The sequence below is a fragment of the Anabrus simplex genome, chromosome 2 (genome assembly GCF_040414725.1).
Source record: "Anabrus simplex isolate iqAnaSimp1 chromosome 2, ASM4041472v1, whole genome shotgun sequence".
Lineage (NCBI taxonomy): Eukaryota > Metazoa > Arthropoda > Insecta > Orthoptera > Tettigoniidae > Anabrus > Anabrus simplex.
In genome coordinates, this window is record NC_090266.1 from 9,634,402 (window position 1) to 9,654,156 (window position 19,755).

At 37.3% G+C, this 19,755-nt stretch overlaps 1 protein-coding gene across 3 annotated transcripts in view; it reads right to left on the reverse strand.

The window, feature by feature from the left end:
* LOC136863899 (mitochondrial potassium channel ATP-binding subunit) overlaps positions 1-19,755 on the reverse strand; it is a 789,801-nt gene that overhangs the window by 329,895 nt on the left and 440,151 nt on the right. For all 3 annotated transcript variants that reach the window (XM_067140310.2, XM_068226044.1, XM_068226045.1), the window contains one exon: positions 6,646-6,765. In XM_067140310.2, coding sequence (XP_066996411.2) covers positions 6,646-6,765 — 120 coding nt within the window. The remainder of the gene's footprint in view (positions 1-6,645; positions 6,766-19,755) is intronic.

Sequence of the window (19,755 nt, forward strand, 5' to 3'; positions counted from 1 at the left end):
TTTTATTACTTCTTTGGCCTTAGTCTCCTCCTCTATCTCGACATTATCCTTGCAACCAACAATCTTTACATACTGCTGACTGAATACTTCTGCCTTTTGAAGATCCTCACATACACACTCCCCTTGTTCATTAATTATTCCTGGAATGTCCTTCTTGGAACCTGTTTCTGCCTTAAAATACCTATGCATACCCTTCCATTTTTCACTAAAATTCGTATGACTGCCAATTATGCTTGCCATCATGTTATCCTTAGCTGCCTTATTTGCTAGATTCAATTTTCTAGTAAGTTCCTTCAATTCCTCCTTACTTCCACAGCCATTTCTAACTCTATTTCTTTCCAGTCTGCACCTCCTTCTTAGTCTCTTTATTTCTCTATTATAATAAGGTTGGTCTTTAGCATTCCTTACCACCCTTAAAGGTCAAACCTGAATTTCTCATTCCTCAACAATTTCTTTAAAACCATCCCAGAGTCTGTTTACATTTTTATTTACCGTTTTCCACCGATCATAGTTACTTTTTAGAAACTGCCTCATACCTGTTTTATCAGCCATATGGTACTGCCTAATAGTCCTACTTTTAAGACCTTCCTTTCTATCACATTTGTTTTTAACTACGACAAAAACAGCTTCATATAGGACCAATAATAATATAAATATTTGAGAATTAAATTTTAGGCTTCCCCTAAACTACCACTTCATTCAGCGTGAATGAAATGATTTATAGCCTAGATTGTAAAGGTTCATCTCCCGACTTTATATACCGATTTTCATTAAATTCTCTTCAGCCGTTTTCACGTGATGCGTGTACATACATACATACAGACAGACAGAAATTACAGAAAAGTAAAAAGTGCATTTCCTTGTTACTGTGGGCATGACCGATACTGAAATACCATTCTTTTCAAACTCTGAGCAATGTACAGACAAAACACTTATTTTGTATATACAGATATGTTGTTGTTTGGTTATCAGTCCCTAGTGTGCCAACCTACTTTGTGTGCTCTATATATAGACTTTATTGTTCTTTTGAACTTACCTCTTCACGACTACACTGCATATGTTTTGACGTTTAATCCTCTACTCCCCCCTGCTGTTATTTGACTGGTCACCATATTGGATGCTCATCTGTTGCCTTCGCTGTCATCATACGCCATCGGCTAAGCTGTTTGTCATGCTCACACTTTCTAGAATTATCTCTCCGCCTATATATTCTTGCCACCCTGCCAATTTCAGCAGGTGGAAACAAGACTTGAATGAGCAAAAGACCTCGTCGAGGTATGAGAACTTTCTCTGTCCATCACATTGCTGCTATACCTTGAGGTAAGGCACATGGAGACTTTTCTATTTAAATTTTAAGTCAACTATTATTTCCTACGGGCACCCTGGCGGAAGCTGGGGGAGTGGTCTGCACGTTGTGGACAGTCAAGGTAACCTTACCTGAAAATTTACATTATCTATGTCAAATTGGTATTATGAAACTGAATAGCCATCTACCATAACCTCTATCCATTTGATGTACATCTCGTGTTGTGTTTTTTGGTATCCAATTTCTCCCAACCTGACCCTTTATACCATAGGTTGTACCTTGTATAAGATTTCCCTTCGTGCGCACTAATCTTGTTATGGAACTTGACACGATCACGATTAATTCTAAGCTTGTACTATGATCCCTTGGAACTAGTTTTCTCTTAATGTTTCACATCTTAACGGAGACTCATGTTATTATGGAACTTGTTACGATCATTATTAATTTTAAGCATGTGTTATGATCAATCAATCAATTACTACTGATCTGCATTTAGGGCAGTTGCCCAGGCGGCAGATTCCCTATCTGTTGTTTTCCTAGACTTTTCTTAAATGATTGCAAAGTAATTGGAAATTTATTGAACATCTCCCTTGGTAAGTTATTCCAATCCCTAACTCCCCTTCCTATAAACGAATATTTGCCCCAATTTGTCCTCTTGAATTCCAACTTTATCTTCATATTGTGATCTTCCCTACTTTTAAAGACACCACTCAAACTTATTCGTCTACTGATGTCATTCCACATTATCTCTCTAATAACAGCTCGGAATATACCGTACCACTTATTACAAGTGACTATTTTCATTTTGACCGTAATTTTAAACATAACACTTGGTCGAGCATCTTTTCTCCTTTCTCCCAAGTCTTCCAAGATCAAACTTTGCAACATTTTTGTAACGCTACTCTTTTGTCGGTAATCACACGGAACAAATCGAGCTGCATTTCTTTGGATTTTTTCCAGTTCTTGAATCAAGTAATCCTGGTGAGGGTCCCGTACACTGGAACCATACTCTAGTTGGGGTCTTACCAGAGACTTATATGCCTTCTCCTTTACATCCTTTCTACAATGATCCCTTGGAATAAGTTTTTTCTTCACGTCTCAGATCTTTACACACTCTTATGTTAACATAATTTCTTATAACTAATTTCTTCTAAACATATACTTTGATTGCTTGTAATGGTTTTTGTATTACATAGTTATCCATCATAGCATCTCTCAAGGATCTTCTTACCATTAGCATTGCTGTTAGCATTAATTATTATATTTGAAATGCTATTTATTATTCATCTGCAAGCTTTAAATACAGTATTTCAACCTTTCTTCAAGTTGGCCCTCCTGTTAGGATATAAGCTGTGTTTTTAGAATTAATGTATATCGTAAAGTTATTCATATCTATTTGTACACTCCATTCTTACTGTACAGTCTTTTAATTTCTAGTCAAAAATCTTATATAATTGTTATACCCTCAATTAATTTATATCTATTTGTGCACTCCATTCTCACCATTTGTACTCAAATATTAATTGATATCTATTTGTACACTCCCTTTTTACTGTACAGTTTTTCTACCTGTATTCAAAAATCTTACTAAACTGTTCTTGCTAGAGTATAAAAAATTATACCTTTCCGCTGGTTCAAAAGAGAAAAAAAATATGTTATTTGAAATTTCCCCTCTTATTTTCATACCACTGCACACTCATGTACATTTACAGGGATTTTACTTCGTTTACATAAGCGTTACCCCTATGGTGACGTAACAATAGACTGGTTTAATGCAGCCCTCCATGCCACCCTATCCTTGCTAAATGTTTCATTACCGGGCGAGTTGGCCGTGCGCGTAGAGGCGCGCGGCTGTGAGCTTGCATCCGGGAGATAGTAGGTTCGAATCCCACTATCGGCAGCCCTGAAAATGGTTTTCCGTGGTTTCCCATTTTCACACCAGGCAAATGCTGGGGCTGTACCTTAATTAAGGCCACGGCCGCTTCCTTCCAACTCCTAGGCCTTTCCTATCCCATCGTCGCCATAAAACCTATCTGTGTCGGTGCGACGTAAAGCCCATAGCAAAAAATGTTTCATTTCTACGTAACTGTTGCATCCTACATCTGCTCTAATCTGCTTGTCATATTCATACCCAGGCCTACCCCTACTGTTCTTACCACCTACACTTCCTTCAAAAACCAAATGTACAAGTCCTGGGTGTCTTAAGATATGTCCAATCATTCTATCTCTTCTTCTAGTGAAATTTAGCCAAATCGATCTCCTCTCACCAATTCGATTCAGTATCTCTTCATTCGTGATTCGATCTATCCATCTCACCTTCAGCATTCTTCTGTAACACCACATTTCAAAAGCTTCTATTCTCTTTCTTTCTGAGCTAGTTATCATCCATGTTTCACTTCCATACAATGCCACGCTCCACACGAAAGTCTTCAAAAACATCTTTCTAATTCCGATATCAATGTTTGAAGTGAGCAAATTTCTTTTTTTAAGAAAGCTCTTCCTTGCTTGTGCTAGTCTGCATTTTATGTCCTCCTTACTTCTGCCATCGTTAGTTATTTTACTACCCAAGTAACAATATTCATCTACTTTCTTTATTTCCTTTCATCACCTGACTTTGTTCTTGTACTCCTTCCGCAACACTCTGTCCACACCATCCAGATCTTCTGCACACTAAGATAAAATAACAATATCTCAGGGTTTTGAATTGTTGTCCTTGGATTGTAATTCTTTCTCAAAATCCCACTTTTATTTCGTTTGCTGTCTGTTCTGTATTAACAGGGAGGGGGTACAAACTTCAGCCTTACCTGACTCTTTTCTGGATTGCTGCTGCCTTTTTTTTTTTTTTTTTTTTTTTTTTTTTTTTTTTTTTTTTCCCATGACCCTCAATTCTTATCACTGCAGACTGATTTTTGAACAGATTGTAGATAATTATTTTCTCTCATTATCTGATTCCGATCATCTTCAGAATCTCAAATAGCTTGGTCCAAGCATGAGATACTAAACTAATGGTGCGGTAGTTTTCACTTGTCACCACCTGCTTTCTTGGGAACAGCGTGGCACTTCTCCTGTACACACTAACTAAGGCAATCTGTAATTCTGAGTGTATGTCTTTAATTCCAGGTGCCTTGTTCCTATTTAAGTCTGCCGGGCTGCGTGGCCCAGACGGTTAAGGCGCTGGCCTTCTAACCCCAACTTGGCAGGTTCGATCCTGGCTCAGTCCGGTGGTATTTGAAGGTGCTCAAATACGACAGCTCCGTGTCGGTAGATTCACTGGCACGTAAAAGAACTCCTGCGGGACTAAATTCCGGCACCTCGGCGTCTCCGAAGACCTTAGAAATTAGTTAGTGCGACGTAAAACAAATAACATTATTATTACCTATTTAAGTCTGTCAAATCTCTATATTGAATTCTGACATTGGGTCTGCCATTTCATCTTCATCAACAGCCTCTTTCTGTTCTTCTGGCACTATGCTTACCTTTTTATTTTGTATGGTCAAATTATAAAGTTGTACATCGAATTTCATCCACCCAAAATGTCATCTATTTGCACTTTGAAAGCCTCACATGACTATAATTCACACTGTGAGAAAGCAGTGATGCTGACAAATAGGACTAGAGGAAGGCTACTAGTTACTGGTCAAGAGAAAAGAGAATATGAAGGTTTGAGACAGGTAACACACAGCACAGGTGAAGACGTGTCCCATATCATCAAACTGTAAGTGACCTCTCAAAGACATTGAGTCAATTCCAGATTTTCGATTATCCAAAGTGATTAGGTTATATAATTAAACAACTGAAATGTAGAAATATTAAATGCATTTTAATTTTTAAAAAGAGTATGTGAAGCAAGTGAGGTAAATGAATCGTTTATTTCAGAAACCACCTAAGTGACACTTTTATCAAGATTGAGTTTTTGACGGGATTGTACTATTTGGAGATAAATACATTGTGGTTTAGCAGAAACAATCCATATTCAATACAAGCAATGCTGTTAGGCAGCTGTGTAAATAATGTGTTTATTTCAGAAAGAACCTAAGCACCGTCGCTTAGGTTCTTTCTGCGGTAAATTCATTCCTCCACTCATGATGGTCGGTGGCCCTGTTAGGATAACCTATTTTGTGACTCACACAGAATGACACAGTTGTGCGTTTCTTATTGAATCTCTGCGACAGAGGTCATTTTGAGGCGATTATGCGTAACTTCCCTGTCCGTGGCCACTTTTTTTTTTTTTTTTTTGCCTTGTGACAGGGATTTTGGAAGTATTAAACGGCTCTTGAGGAAGGTGGTCAGAATTTATACTCCAGATGAGTATGCTGAGCAAGGCAAGTGTGTCAGGACGTTTTACGGTTTATCATCTTACCTCAGACGATGTCTAAAGTTTTAAACATTGGTGGCCTATATCGTACAGGAGAATAACAAACTCTAATGAAACATCAGGCAGGGAAGTACCAAGGTTTCTAGCTACAAACAGTTTCTGTACTATAAAGATACTTTAGGACAAGTTGTGACAAAGGCGTTTATTGGAGGATTTTCATCTACTTTCGCACAACTGAAAACTGACAGCCCACCGGGCTACCTTCCGAGAAAGCTTATCCTTTGGGAAAGGTAAGTTGATTACAATAATATTCTTAAAGGGATATAAAATTATTGAGCAAGTAAAACATTTTGTAGCTTATAGTAACTTTATAAACTTTTAATGGGTTCTGCACAACGCAATTTTTTATTTTAGGTTTCAATCAACAAAAAGAAAGTAAAAGACTAGAAAAAATTAATGGACTACACCATTGGTCATGAAGACATTTATGACAGCATCATTCAGTGGCTAACAACCGAGAGAGAACCTGCTGAGGATATGCCAGAGGCTGAATAAAGCCAGAAAGGGTTTTACTGTTCTAATTTGTATTTTGTGGTTCATTAACTGATGTCTGTTAAATTTTGTATGAATAGAACAGTGTTATTTACATAACATTTCATCTTAAAACTTGCATAGATTAATCAATTAGCTGTTTTTTTCAATAATTGCTACAAAAATTAACAGAAAAAGTTGTTTATTTCAGAAACAACCTAAGTGCAAAGTTTGTAAAAAAATGTTTATGGCATTTAAAAATTTTTAAAACTAATTTCTTGTTTACTACACTTTTCCAGCACATTAAAGTTTAATTTTTAAAAATTAGAAGGAGATCAGACTTCAACTTATACTCCCACACAGTTTTTTTCATTTTCCCAACAGTTTGAAAAAGTGCCCTTAGGTGGTTTCTGCAATTAGCGATTCAAATAGGAGTTGACTACGAGGATTCAGGAATATTATTGCATTCAGTCACAGATCCTAAACAACATACCTGTTGTGGTCTTGTTGGATAAGAAAATGTGACGTTATTGAATTTAACATCTCCCAGCATGGAATGAAAAGGAATCTTCTTTCCACCAGTTATAGGCATCTGTGGTTCCAAATTAATCAACTGAAATGAAAGGAAAGAACAAACATTTTATAGCATGTACTTACTCTATAACAGGGGTGGCCAGTAACCTTAATTCTGGGAGCCGCAAATTTAGGAGACAAAATTGGGATCATATTTATAAAATGGTTTATAAAATGAAGACACGTGTTTCATTTTATAACAAATGAAGGAACATTTATTTTCTGTACTACAAAGAACATTATTGTGCAGGTACACATCAAGGAATGAAATTTTACTTTTGAGAAGTGCTTTATTGAGTGTTCATTTATGCTGTTAGTTTTATGAAATCTGGCTGATAACTGGTAAGCGCAGTTCGCAGAAGTTCACTTAAATGTTCATCAGTTAGTTCAGATAGATATTTAGATTTAATGAATTTAAGCGTTGAGTACAGTGATTTACACACATAAATAGTCCTAGAGATTGAGATAAGTCTGTTGGCACACTCTTTTGTTAGTGGGTATTTTTCTTCTGGAACATTCTTCCAAAATTCTATGGTAGAAACGCAACTTCATTTGAGTCCTTTTAGTCCTTCGTCCTCTTGCAGTTCCAGTAGCTCAAACTCTACAGCTGCTGTATCCTTTGTTATTGGTGATGAAACAGGACGGCCTTCGCCCACAACATAAACACAAAAAGAGTTTTCCACGAATGAAGTTTAAATGATCTCAAATCATTAAATCTGCTATTTATTTCTTCAGCAAGTTCAGACATTTTACTCATGTAATCTTCAGTTTCCACTTGAACGTCAAGAAGGCTTTCAGCAATTTTCTTCAAACATTTGAAGTGAGAAAATGTTTTACTCAAAAGGTCTTTCCCAAAAAGCTTCAACTAGCTATGAAAGCTAAGTACAGTCTGGGCCAAATCAGAAATAAGTTTTTCTCTTCCTTATTAAGATATGTTTAGCGTTTTTAATGCTGGACCACATCTGTAAAAAAGCCAAATCTAACAACCACTGAAGGTCATTAAGTTCAGGGAATTATTTTCCTTTTTCTTCCATAAACTGTTTGATTGCATCAAGTAATTAAAAAATCTGCCAAGAACACTGCTTGCTGATAGCCATCTTACCAAGCAGTACCATGAAACATCATCAGGAAGCTCATATCTTCTATAAAAGTTTTGAACTGTCGATGTGTTTTGGCACATGAGCGAATAGAGTTCACAATTTTTAGAACTACCTCCATAATATGCGGGTACTGAAAATATTTTGCTGCTAAATGTTCTCTGTGAATAATACAATGTACAGGTAGGAAATCAGGAAATGATGTGTCTGCATTTAAAAGCCCAATAAGCCCTTGTTTCGTGCCAGTCATAGATGGTGCAACATAGGTAGCAATGCTGACAATATTACCGATAGGCACTGAGTTTTTCTGTAAAACACCATCCAGGGCTTCTTTAATGTCACAACCACGAGTAGTATCCTTCAAACTGAGACTAAACATGATACCTTGGAACTGTGAAAATGATTTTTTCTCATATTTTTTTTTATATTACTTAATGACTTTTGGAATTTCAGATAACAAAGGTCATACCCTACACATTTTTTTGTTACTCTAAAGGTTATCAAGAATTACGCGGCAGTGAGTATGTGAGTATGTGATATATTAAGTGAAGTGACGAAAAAACAAATTTATGTGAGTAATATCCACAATTCTTTAGGAATATACTGCAGATCAGTAACATCAATAACTCAGGAAACCATTAAAACAAAATCTAATTAGCACTCAAACAGCTACAACTAAATAAATAAGATAAACAACATCATGGTGTTCGTGTGCTCCCCGTGTGGCAAGAAAATAAAAAACAACCAACAGGCTGTAGGCTGTGATGGTAAATGCGAACGTTGGTTCCACGAAACATGTGTAAAAATGAACAAAGAAACTCTCCAAAACTTCCATAAGGAAGAACAATTCCAATGGTCGTGTAAACGTGAAGACTGCATTGCACAACCTAACATAAATGAGGTTATGGCGAACTTCTCCAAACAACTGGAAGAGTCCCTCAAAGTACTAACGGAAGAAAACAAAGAATTACGGAAATTAGCGACCTTTCTTTCCGAAAAATATGATGACCTCAAGAAAGAACTAGACACTTTGAGGAAAGATAAGAAAAATGCGGAAATTGCGACAACGGCAGCCGTGATTCACAATTAAGTAGATTCACAATTAAGTATTTATTTTCCACCTAGTCGATACAATGATTGCTTAAGGCAATTTTTAATGGTCAAAAGTGGTACATGTTTCGTATATTATCAACATCTTCAGCCACATAACACTGTTTAGATGAAAAATGTATAAAATTGACAAAGTAATGCTTTAGAGGAAGTGTCCTTAAAATTAACATAAGATTGACAAGATTAAAACAAACAAATAACATTTATGACATAGCTTTTCCATTTGTTTGAAACATAAAGCGAAACACCCCCACCTATCTGTTCTCTTACCACATGATGAGTTCCTGCTGAAAAGGATGAAAAAGTGTTCCAGAAAGTAACTGAAGTTGGCAAGGCGCTGGGAGTCGATATAAAGCCCGAAGATATTGACGCTGCACACAGACTTCCATCCACGAAACCTGGACCACAACCTATCATCGTGAAGTTTGTTAATCGATGGAAGAAAGAAGAAATCCTCAGTAGCAGACGACAAAAAAAAGACACTAAAAACGAACGAAATCGGATATAGCTCGGTAAATAACATCTATATCAACGAGCACTTAACGCCTAGGAATGAGACCCTCGCCAAAAAATGCCGCGAGCTACGGCAACAGGGGAAAATATTTGGCACATGGGTCAGGGCCTGTAAAGTGTATATCCGTAAGTTCCAGGACGGTCCTTCGAGGCTAGTGGCAAACCCTGCTCACTCCAGCTGATCTGGAAACCTTTGTTGTGCCCGCTCCAATTCCAAGCTTTCTTTTCTTAATTTCAAATTTTTGTCCTTACATAACCAAACCTGGATCCTGAAAACAAATTTCTTGAAGTACACGAATTTAAATGTGAAACCCTATATAATTATATTAAAGATAGAGTTTCAGAAAGTAGATCATGTGAATTGAAAGGCCTACACATAAATGCACAAAGCATGAAAAATAAATTTGATAATATACAAATTATCTTAGATCAGATTAAAGAAGTAGATATTCTTGCAATCTCCGAAAATTGGTTAACCAACAAACTAACCCATGCTTTTGAAATAAAAAACTACACTTCTCATCATGTGGTAAGAGAACAGATAGGTGGGGGTGTTTCGCTTTATGTTTCAAACAAATGTAAAAGCTATGTCATAAATGAAATAAATAAATCTCATAGCATACTGCAAGTCATGATTACAAAAGGAAATCAAAGATATGAAATCATTACCATTTATAACCCACAGGATAGTAACTCTCCAAGTTTTTTGTTTGATCTAGAAAATATCCTAAATAGCAGTTCAGGGCATACTTCAATAATACTTGGAGATACAAATATAGACTTGCTTTCTACCTCCAGAAACAGAACTTTGTATGACAATTTAATAACAACTTACAGCTATATAACATGTAATAACAAATACCCAACTAGAGTAACAAAAACAACCTCCACATTAATTGATCACATACTTGTCACAAATAGTAGTAAAAAATGTCATGTATTCAATATAACAAATAACTTAAGTGATCACTACCTACTGGTATGTGAAATTTCTAGTGAAAAATCAGTTCCAGTAGTACCAATAATCAAAGATAGTGGTAAGCAATTTGTAAATTACAACAAATTAAATCAGTATATCCTACAAAATAAATTTAAATGTGAGGAAATGGATATAAACACTTATTATAATAAATTTATTGAGTATATTAGCACAGGAATTGAAACCAGCTCAATTTCAATAAAAAGAAAGAACCCCAAAGACATTCCCCTAAAACCTTGGGTTACCCAAGAATTACTAACACTGATTCACGTCAAAGACTCACTGTTTTCAAAAACTAAAGTAAAAAACCCCTCTGCAGAAGTAATTGAAGAATACAAAAGAATCAGTAATAAAATAACCAAATTGAGGAGAGAGTTACAAAAAAGGTATTATGAACACAGATTACAGAATTGCAAAAATCAAAAAGAAACATGGTATGTAGTCAATGAAGTGTTAAATAGGAAGCTTGGACATAAACATGAAATCAGCCATCTGGTGGTAAATGATGTCAGCATTACAAACACAGAGGACATATGAACTATACGTTAATGTAGCTGAAAATATAAGAAAAGGTCTTCCTGAAGATGAGCAAGTTCATGGCAGCACAACAGCTGAAAGTCAAACTAATAGTATTTTCATGTCTCCTACTGATGAATGTGAAGTGCTCAAAATTATCACTTCTCTAAAAAATAAAAATAATTTAACTGAAGATAAAATAACCAATGTCATGTTAAAAACCTGTGTTGAAAGTTTAGTGCCATATATTGTGGAAATTATTAACCGTTCAATTCTCAGTGGAGAAATACCCCAATTACTCAAATGTGCCAGAATTGTACCTATCTTTAAATCAGGAGATAACACAGATCCATCCAATTACAGACCAATTAGTATATTATCTGCAATCGGAAAACTCATAGAAATGGTAGTAAAAACTAGATTGGTAAATTTTCTGTGTAAAACTAATTACTTTTCCAATAATCAATATGGTTTTCTCCCAAATAGAGGAACTGATAATGCTGTATTTGATACAGTAATAGAGGTTCAAAAGACCTTAGATGAAAATAAATTAGCAGCAGGGCTACTCATAGATCTTAAAAAAGCATTTGACCTGGTTGACCACAAAATACTTCTGAACAAGTTAAAATTAGCAGGAATTAGAGGTTTAGCACACAAATGGTTCCAAAATTATTTATCAAATCGAACATAATATGTGATGATTAACGATACTAAAAGTTTTAAGCAGCAAACAAAAACGGGATTACCGCAGGGCTCAGTACTAGGTCCAATTCTATTTCTGATCTATATTAATGATGTACAATCTCTAACACTTAAGGGGAAATGTAAAGTATTTGCTGATGATATCTTAATAACTTACAAAGGACTATGTGAAACGCGAATTATGGAAGACATAAATTGTGACTTGGACAAGTTATCGGACTGGGCTTTATCTAAAAAAATGATCATAAATGTGACTAAAACAAAATACCTAATCTTTCATAAAACAGCCCATAAGATAACAGCGGCTAACACTGTTATCCTAAAGGACCAAGTAATAGAGCGAGTCAACTCAGCTAAGTATCTTGGTATAATATTAGACTCAACACTTTCCTGGAAAAGCCATATTGATTATGTAATCAGCAAAATTACCCCTTTGATAGGAATAATGCACAGATTAAGATACAGTAATTTTTCTCATCAACAACTGAAGTGTATATATTATGCAATGATCCACCCACATCTAACATACGCAAGCTTTATTTGGGGAAGATGTAGGAAAGATTACATTAATAATTTGGAAATCCTACAAAAAAGAGCCATCAAAATCATGTATGGATTCCCCTTCCTCAAACCATCACATGAAGTTTTTTCAGAGTCAAATATTCTGCCATTCCATAAACAAATTGCATTTTCATCAGCAGTCTTTATGTATAAGCTAGACAGGAAATTAACCCATTCTACTGTTAACTTCTCCCATTTTAGTGAAATTCATGGATATGAAACTAGAGGATCATTAAGGATATATCCCTCTCATTCTAATTCAGTAAAGTACGGAGTGAAAGGCATAGAATCATCAATGTTTAGGGAATATAATGTGTTGCCTCCTGTTATAAAGAACTCTAAATCGGTTATATGTTTTAAGAAAAAACTGAAGGAATATTACTCTTTTACAGATATCTTAATATAATCTCTATATAACTTGCTTTAATTAATACAATAATATATATATTGTCCATATTTAGTATATTACAGCCATGCATTATCTGAATATACTTCTGAAAAATTATGATCCTAACATGTAAAAAAAAAAAAAAAAAAAAAAGTACATGTCACTTTACAGAAAAGCCATTGTATATGAAATGTAATTATTGTGTTGCCTTAAAAAAGTATGTACTGTATTGTCCCTATCATGAGCCAGAGGCTCATGGGACCTTTTGTCACCAATAAATAAATAAATAAATAAATAAATAAATAAATAAATAAATAAATAAATAAATAAAAAAACTAACCAGGTCTAAAAGTGATTCCACCACCTACAAACCCTTTGACATATACCTCACAAATATGGGCTAGTTGTGGTTTACCTTTGAAATCACTGGACTCGTCCAGAGCCAGACTTATTGCTGAGCACTCATTTAGATTTTTTTGTAAATTATTTTAAATTTCCGAACTAATAACAGAAACTCGCTTCTCTATTGTGTGTCTAGCAGCGGGCATTTCGTTGATCAGTTACTGCAGTTTCTTATTTTCGGGTCCTAAAACAGAAATAACTTGTACCATGTTCTTTTTAACAAACTCCCCCTCTGTGTAAGGCTTTTCTGCTTTTGCAATATTAAAAGCCAAGGTGCAGCCAGCTTTGGTTGTCAAATCTGCTTCCTTGGTAAAAATTGACATAACCCTACTCTGTCCATGAAGTTTTTCCTTTAGTGTTTTCAGTTTGGTTTTCCTTAACTGCGAGCCAACAGGAAAATCTTTATGGAAACCGCTGTGGTTAGTGTCATGATGGCGTTTTAGATTACTGGTCTTGAACTGCGACAAAGTTATTTTACACAAAATACACATTGGCTTACCGTTTCTTTCTACAAAATTGAATTCTTCCTCCCAGGCGGTATTAAAAGCTCGATTCTCCTCTTCATATTTGCACTTCTTAGACAGAATGCAACTGCTCGGACAACAGACCACAACTGTACTGAAACAGCACACAACTGCACACAGAAAAGTATCGGCATTCGCTACTGCCTATACATGAACGCGACTGGCTTCACCTCACGACACTGACTCACTGACACACTCTCCCGCTCAAAGCACTATCTAGCAGAAGGCCCCAGAACTATCTTCACCTCCTATCTCTCACTACTGACCTACAGCGCTAATAATGTTAAGCCGCACATCGCTGCTACTGACTGTCGCCGGCCGCGAGATGTCATTAGATTCCATTATTATATCATTTAATTTTACTCTTAAGGTTGGTGTCAAGAGCCACACGAGACTGACTCAAGAGCCGCATGCGGCTCGCGAGCCTCGTTGTGACCAGCCCTGCTCTATAATCAAATCATATCTTGTACTAATAATTTCATTCCTCCAGGACTCATCTGTTTGGCAATGTATTAAACATTATAGGAAACAGTATGTTCCGCACCCATTTCGAGGTGTCTTTAGGTTAAATACCAGAGAGAGGTTGTAGGGTTAAAGTCTGGATGGGATTAAATAGTGTTCCCCAAAAGTTAGCCTTTAAGGCATTTGTCAACTACCTACTGAATAAAATCAGAAATGACTCAAGATTGATTGTGAATGATTATATGCTACTGCGGGGAAAAAATTAGAACACCTGGAAGGATGATATCAACTTTGATCTGGTGGCAGCACATGGTGGGGTTCAGACATCATGCTTCCTACAGCCAGCTGTGCAAGTTCGAGAGGGGACAATTTGTGGTCTTTCGAGTGACAAGAACTGCCACATAAGTTAGACATGTTGCAATGCTGGCAACAGTGGACACTCTTAGACAAGTTCATCGTATTTTGTAAGGGCAGCAGTGGCAGGGAGGTCAAGTCACGCCATACTGGGTCTTTAAGCGAGTGTAACCAAAGGCAAGTGTATTGGAATTTAGAGGATTTTAGTACCGTTCATTGAAATAAAAACAATATATCAACTATTTTTCATATAGAATTTCATTCGGCATCTACTGTTCATGTATATATAACTGTATAACACTTAAATGACTTGAATTCAATCACGGATATTTGAATAGGAAGATAATTAACAGAGATTGAATTTTTTAAAATTTTTATTATTTTTTTTTTTAATTTTTATTTTTTATTTTTTAGAAACAAGAATAAACATAAAAGCTCATGTCCTACTCTTTTACTTCCTTACAACTTGGTCTTACTGTGTTTCTTACTAATATCATCTGTCAAATACATAATCTTATTGACAGAACATAGAAATCTGTACAGTACACGTGTCGTATTATGATTACCGGTACATGAAATGCTGAACTTGAAGTACTGTACTTAAAGTACTAAAAGGCAGTTGTAGTAAATTAACTTCAGCATTTTCTTTATTAGTAAAGTAATTACCGATACTGCGTTTGTAAAAGGTTACCCCAATATGTTGACAAACAATGAACGCCTCTTGAGTTGAGTGCTATTGCTATTTTTTGCTATTTGATTTACGTCGCACCGACACAGACAGGTCTTATGGCGACGATGGGACAGGAGGGAGCTAGGAGTGGGAAGGAAGCGGCCGTGGCCTTAATTAGGTACAGCCCCAGCATTTGCCTGGTGTGAAAATGGGAAACCACGGAAAACCATCTTCAGGGCTGCCGACAGTGGGGCTCGAACCCACTATCTCCCGAATACTGGATACTGGCCGCAATTAAGCGACTGCAGCTATCGAGCTCGGTCAAGAGTTGAGTGCATTCAATTATGTATGATAACTATTGTTATCCATTCATATGGTCATTTCTTTGTGTTCTAATGCAAAAATACTCTGCACACATGCAACAAGAGTGATGTTCCTAGCTACTCTTAACTAGTTTATTGATAACCTATGCAGCTATATAGTACAAAGTGGTGGTGGTGCTGATTGTTTTAAAAGGAAGTACAACTGGGCAATCACTAATCAGAAGAAAACAAATGGAAGGGGTTCAATGCGCCGTAAAATGAAGGTATCAGCCAAAGAAAGATGACCACAAAGTGTGTGGAAATGAAAAACGTTCTAGGCCTCGAATGCGCTAATGCTGTTGTGGTCGGAAAGGAACAAGTGTTGATCAGGGGAGGTCGGATAGGATAGATGAAAGTGAGAGCCTGACACAAGTAAGTGAAAGCAATTTCAAGACTCAGTTAAGGGCCTCGTGGTCAAGACCTAGAATAGATTTCCCCTTGTAGGTGGGGGCAATAGAATAACACCCATGGTATCTCCTTCCTGTCATAAGAGGCAACTGATAGGGGGCCTCAGGAGCTCCTAACTTGGGAACGTGGCTTGGTGACCACTGGGCTCTTAGCTGAGTCCCGGCATTGCTTCCACTTACTTGTGCCATGCTCCTCACTTTCATCTATCCTATCCGACCTCCCTTGGTCAACTCTTGTTATCAATTAATCAATCAATCTATCACCACTGATCTGCATTTAGATTCCCTATCTGTGCGATTTTATTGTGCTGGGGTTGGTAACAGATTATGATTAACATTACTGACAGGAACGAGATCACGTGACACGTTACACTGGCCAATAGGAATACAAGTAGCTACTTCAGAAATGAAAATGGCGTGTAATATTCTTCATTGGGTTATAAAAGTAAATTTACTTCTTGGGATAGGATGGTGGGTTCCTGGACATCGCAATGAATATATCCCTCCTCTGAGACGCACTCCAAGTAAGCTTTCATTAATTTCCACTTACTTATAACATTAGAAATACCAAATACATAATTACTTACTTACTTACTCCTCGGCGCTACAGCCCTTGTAGGGCCTTGGCCTCTCTGAAGATTGTAGCCCAATCTTCAAGATCTTCTGCATGTCTCCTCCATCTTCTTATTCCCATCTTTCTTAAATCCTCCTCCACATCATCCAGCCATCTTTTCCGGGGTCTTCCTTTCCATCTTCTACCACCTGGATTTCCCTTATAGATCTTCTTGACAGCCCTATTATCTGGCATTCTCTCCACGTGTCCCAACCACCTTAATCTGTTGCTTTTTATTTCGGTTACGATACTTGGATGTCCATAGAGTTCTTCCAATTCCTTGTTTTTCCTTATTCTCCACAATTCCCCTTCCTTCACTGGGCCAAAAATCTTTCTCAGTATTTTTTTTTTTTTGCTAGGGGCTTTACGTCGCACCGACACAGATAGGTCTTATGGCGACGATGGGATGGGAAAGGCCTAGGAGTTGGAAGGAAGCGGCCGTGGCCTTAATTAAGGTACAGCCCCAGCATTTGCCTGGTGTGAAAATGGGAAACCACGGAAAACCATCTTCAGGGCTGCCGATAGTGGGATTCGAACCTACTATCTCCCGGATGCAAGCTCACAGCCGCGCGCCTCAACGCGCACGGCCAACTCGCCCGGTCTCAGTATTTTTCTCTCCCATCTGTTCAACAGTTCTTCATCTACTTTGGTCATTGTCAATGTTTCAGAGCCATAAGATACCACTGGTCGTAATACTGTTCGATAGACTGTCAACTTTAATCTTCTACCAAGGCTGCGAGATCTAAACACTTTCAATAAAGCTAAGTAAGCCCTATTGCCCGCAGCAATCCTCGCTTTTATTTCCTCTTTCATGTCATTATCTTTTGTCACCAGCACTCCTAAATACCTAAACTTTTCACATCTCTCGTAGTTAATCCCATTTAATTTTATGCACTTGTCTTCGCTTACTACGGTCCTCCTAGATGCAAACAGGTAATGAGTTTTGGCATTATTCACTCTTAGGCCCATTTCACCTCCTTACTTTTCTAATCTATCCAGTCCTTCCTCTAGGTCTTTCAATCTTCTAGACAGCATATCAACATCAGCATAAGCCAGATTCTGTGTTACACGGTTGAACAGCGTACCGCCTGGATTACTGACCTCCACCTTTCTCATCACACGCTCCAAAACCACACTGAAGAGCAGGGTAGATAACACATCCCCTTGCTGCAAACCTTGGTTTACTTCAAACTCTTTAGTAAGATTTCCTTCTATTTTAACCATGCATTTAGTACCTGTTAGGGTCATTTGTACCAGTCTTATCAATTTAGTTGGGAACTCCATGTCCATCATTGTTTGATACAGTTTCCTTCTCTTCACACTATCATAAGCCTGCCGAAAATCCACAAACAGCTCATGCACATCCATATTATATTCATAGCATTTCTCCATTATTTGCCTGACAGTGAAGATGTGATCTGTTGTTGATCTACCCTGTCGAAAGCCACTTTGGTAGTCTCCTAGTATCTGCTCAACCAGTGGAGTGAGTCTCATAGACAAAACCTTGGCTAAGACCTTATAAACTACACTAAGCAAAGATATACCTCGATAATTTTCACAATTTGCTTTATCTTTCTTCTTATGAGTTGGGCAAATAATCGCTAAGCTCCAGTGCTCTGGCATTTGTTCTCTTTGCCAAACTTCCACAATTAGTTGGTGAACAAGTTGCGTCAACTGTTCACCCCCGTATTTAATCATCTCAGCTGAAATGTTATCACTTCGTGGAGCCTTATTATTCTTCAAGTACTTAATTGCCGTCCTCACTTCTTCTATAGATGGTACAGGCACTGGTTTTAAATCTAGGCTAGGATCCTGCCAAGGCTGCCCATCCTCTTCTTCCAATCTCACCGTCTCTGCTGGCACATTCAACAGGTCACTAAAGTATTGCGCCCATCGGTCAAGAATCCAGTCTCTTCCCTCAATCATGTTTCCTTCTTTATCTCTACAGAATACAGCGTGTGGTTGAAAACCTTTCTGTACGTCCTTTATTTTCCCATAGAACTTCCGTACTTCTTGAATATCATATTGTTCCTCCAAATCTGTAATCCATTTCCTCTCTGCCTCTCTCTTCTTTCTCCTACAAATTCTGTCTGCCTCTTTCCTCTTCTTCCTAAATTCTTCTACATATGTTCTTGTTTTCCTGCTAAACATTTTCTTCCTTGCTTCATTTCCTTCCTCAACTGCTCTTCTGCAATCATCATCAAACCATCCTTGCCTTTCAGTCTTTACCTCCACTCCTAGTACTTCATCCGCAGTTTCCAGCAATGCATCCCTCAATCAAATCCACTTTCCTTCGATGTTTTCCACTGCCCAGCTTTGTTGTTTAGCCTCCAATTTCTTCTCTATCCTGCATTCATATAGTTGTGCAGTTTCTTTATCTTTCAATTTTGAGACCATATATCTCCTTGGAGCTTTCCCTTTCTTCGCAGATCTGTAAGTTGCAATACGTTGCCTGCATTTTACCCACACCAAGTAATGGTCCGAATCACAATCAGCTCCCCTACAACTGTCAACTTGTAGTATGTCAGATGCATGTCTCCTATCGATTACTACATGGTCTATTTGATTAAAGGTGACACCATCTGGTGAACACCAAGTGGCTTTCCGTATATTCTTTCTCTGAAACCATGTACTCTTCACCACCATCGAGTTTCCCATGGCAAAATCAATTAGCCTCTGTCCATTATCATTTGACTCATCATGCAAACTTTCCTTCCCAACTGTCTCCCTATAGGCTTCTTCTCTACCCACTTTAGCGTTGAGATCTACAAGTATGATTTTTACATCTTGTCTTGGGATGCATTCTATTTCTTGTTCCAATTGTCCATAGAACATATCTTTCTCTTCATCCTCAGCCTCTTCTTAGGTGCATACACACACACAAGGGTAATATTGAAAAAATGGGCTTTCATCCTTAGAGTGCATATTCTTTCATTTACAGGTTTAAAATTCAAAACTGCTGACTTATATCTGTCATCCACTAGGAAGCCTGTGCTACCTATTGTACCTCTGGCTCTGCCACTATGCAGAACTGTATATCTACCACTTCTAAAAACAACATTTCCTTTCCATCTGACTTCCTGAATTGCTGCTATTCCAATATTATATTTCTCCATTTCTTGTTTTAGATTGTTTAGGGCTCCTGGTTTATTCAGGGTTCGTACATTCCAGGTTGCTACATACATATCATATTTCCGTTTGCATCTTCCATTTCCTTGCGTGGGTCGTTTACCATTATCATCAGTCCGGCAATTCTTGTCTGTGAGTTTCGTAACGAGTTCTTTTTCCGATATAGGGTTGTTAGCCCCATAATCAACCCTCAACCTGGAGGACCAGGATATCCCTCTTAGTCTGGCCTATCACCTTTGAC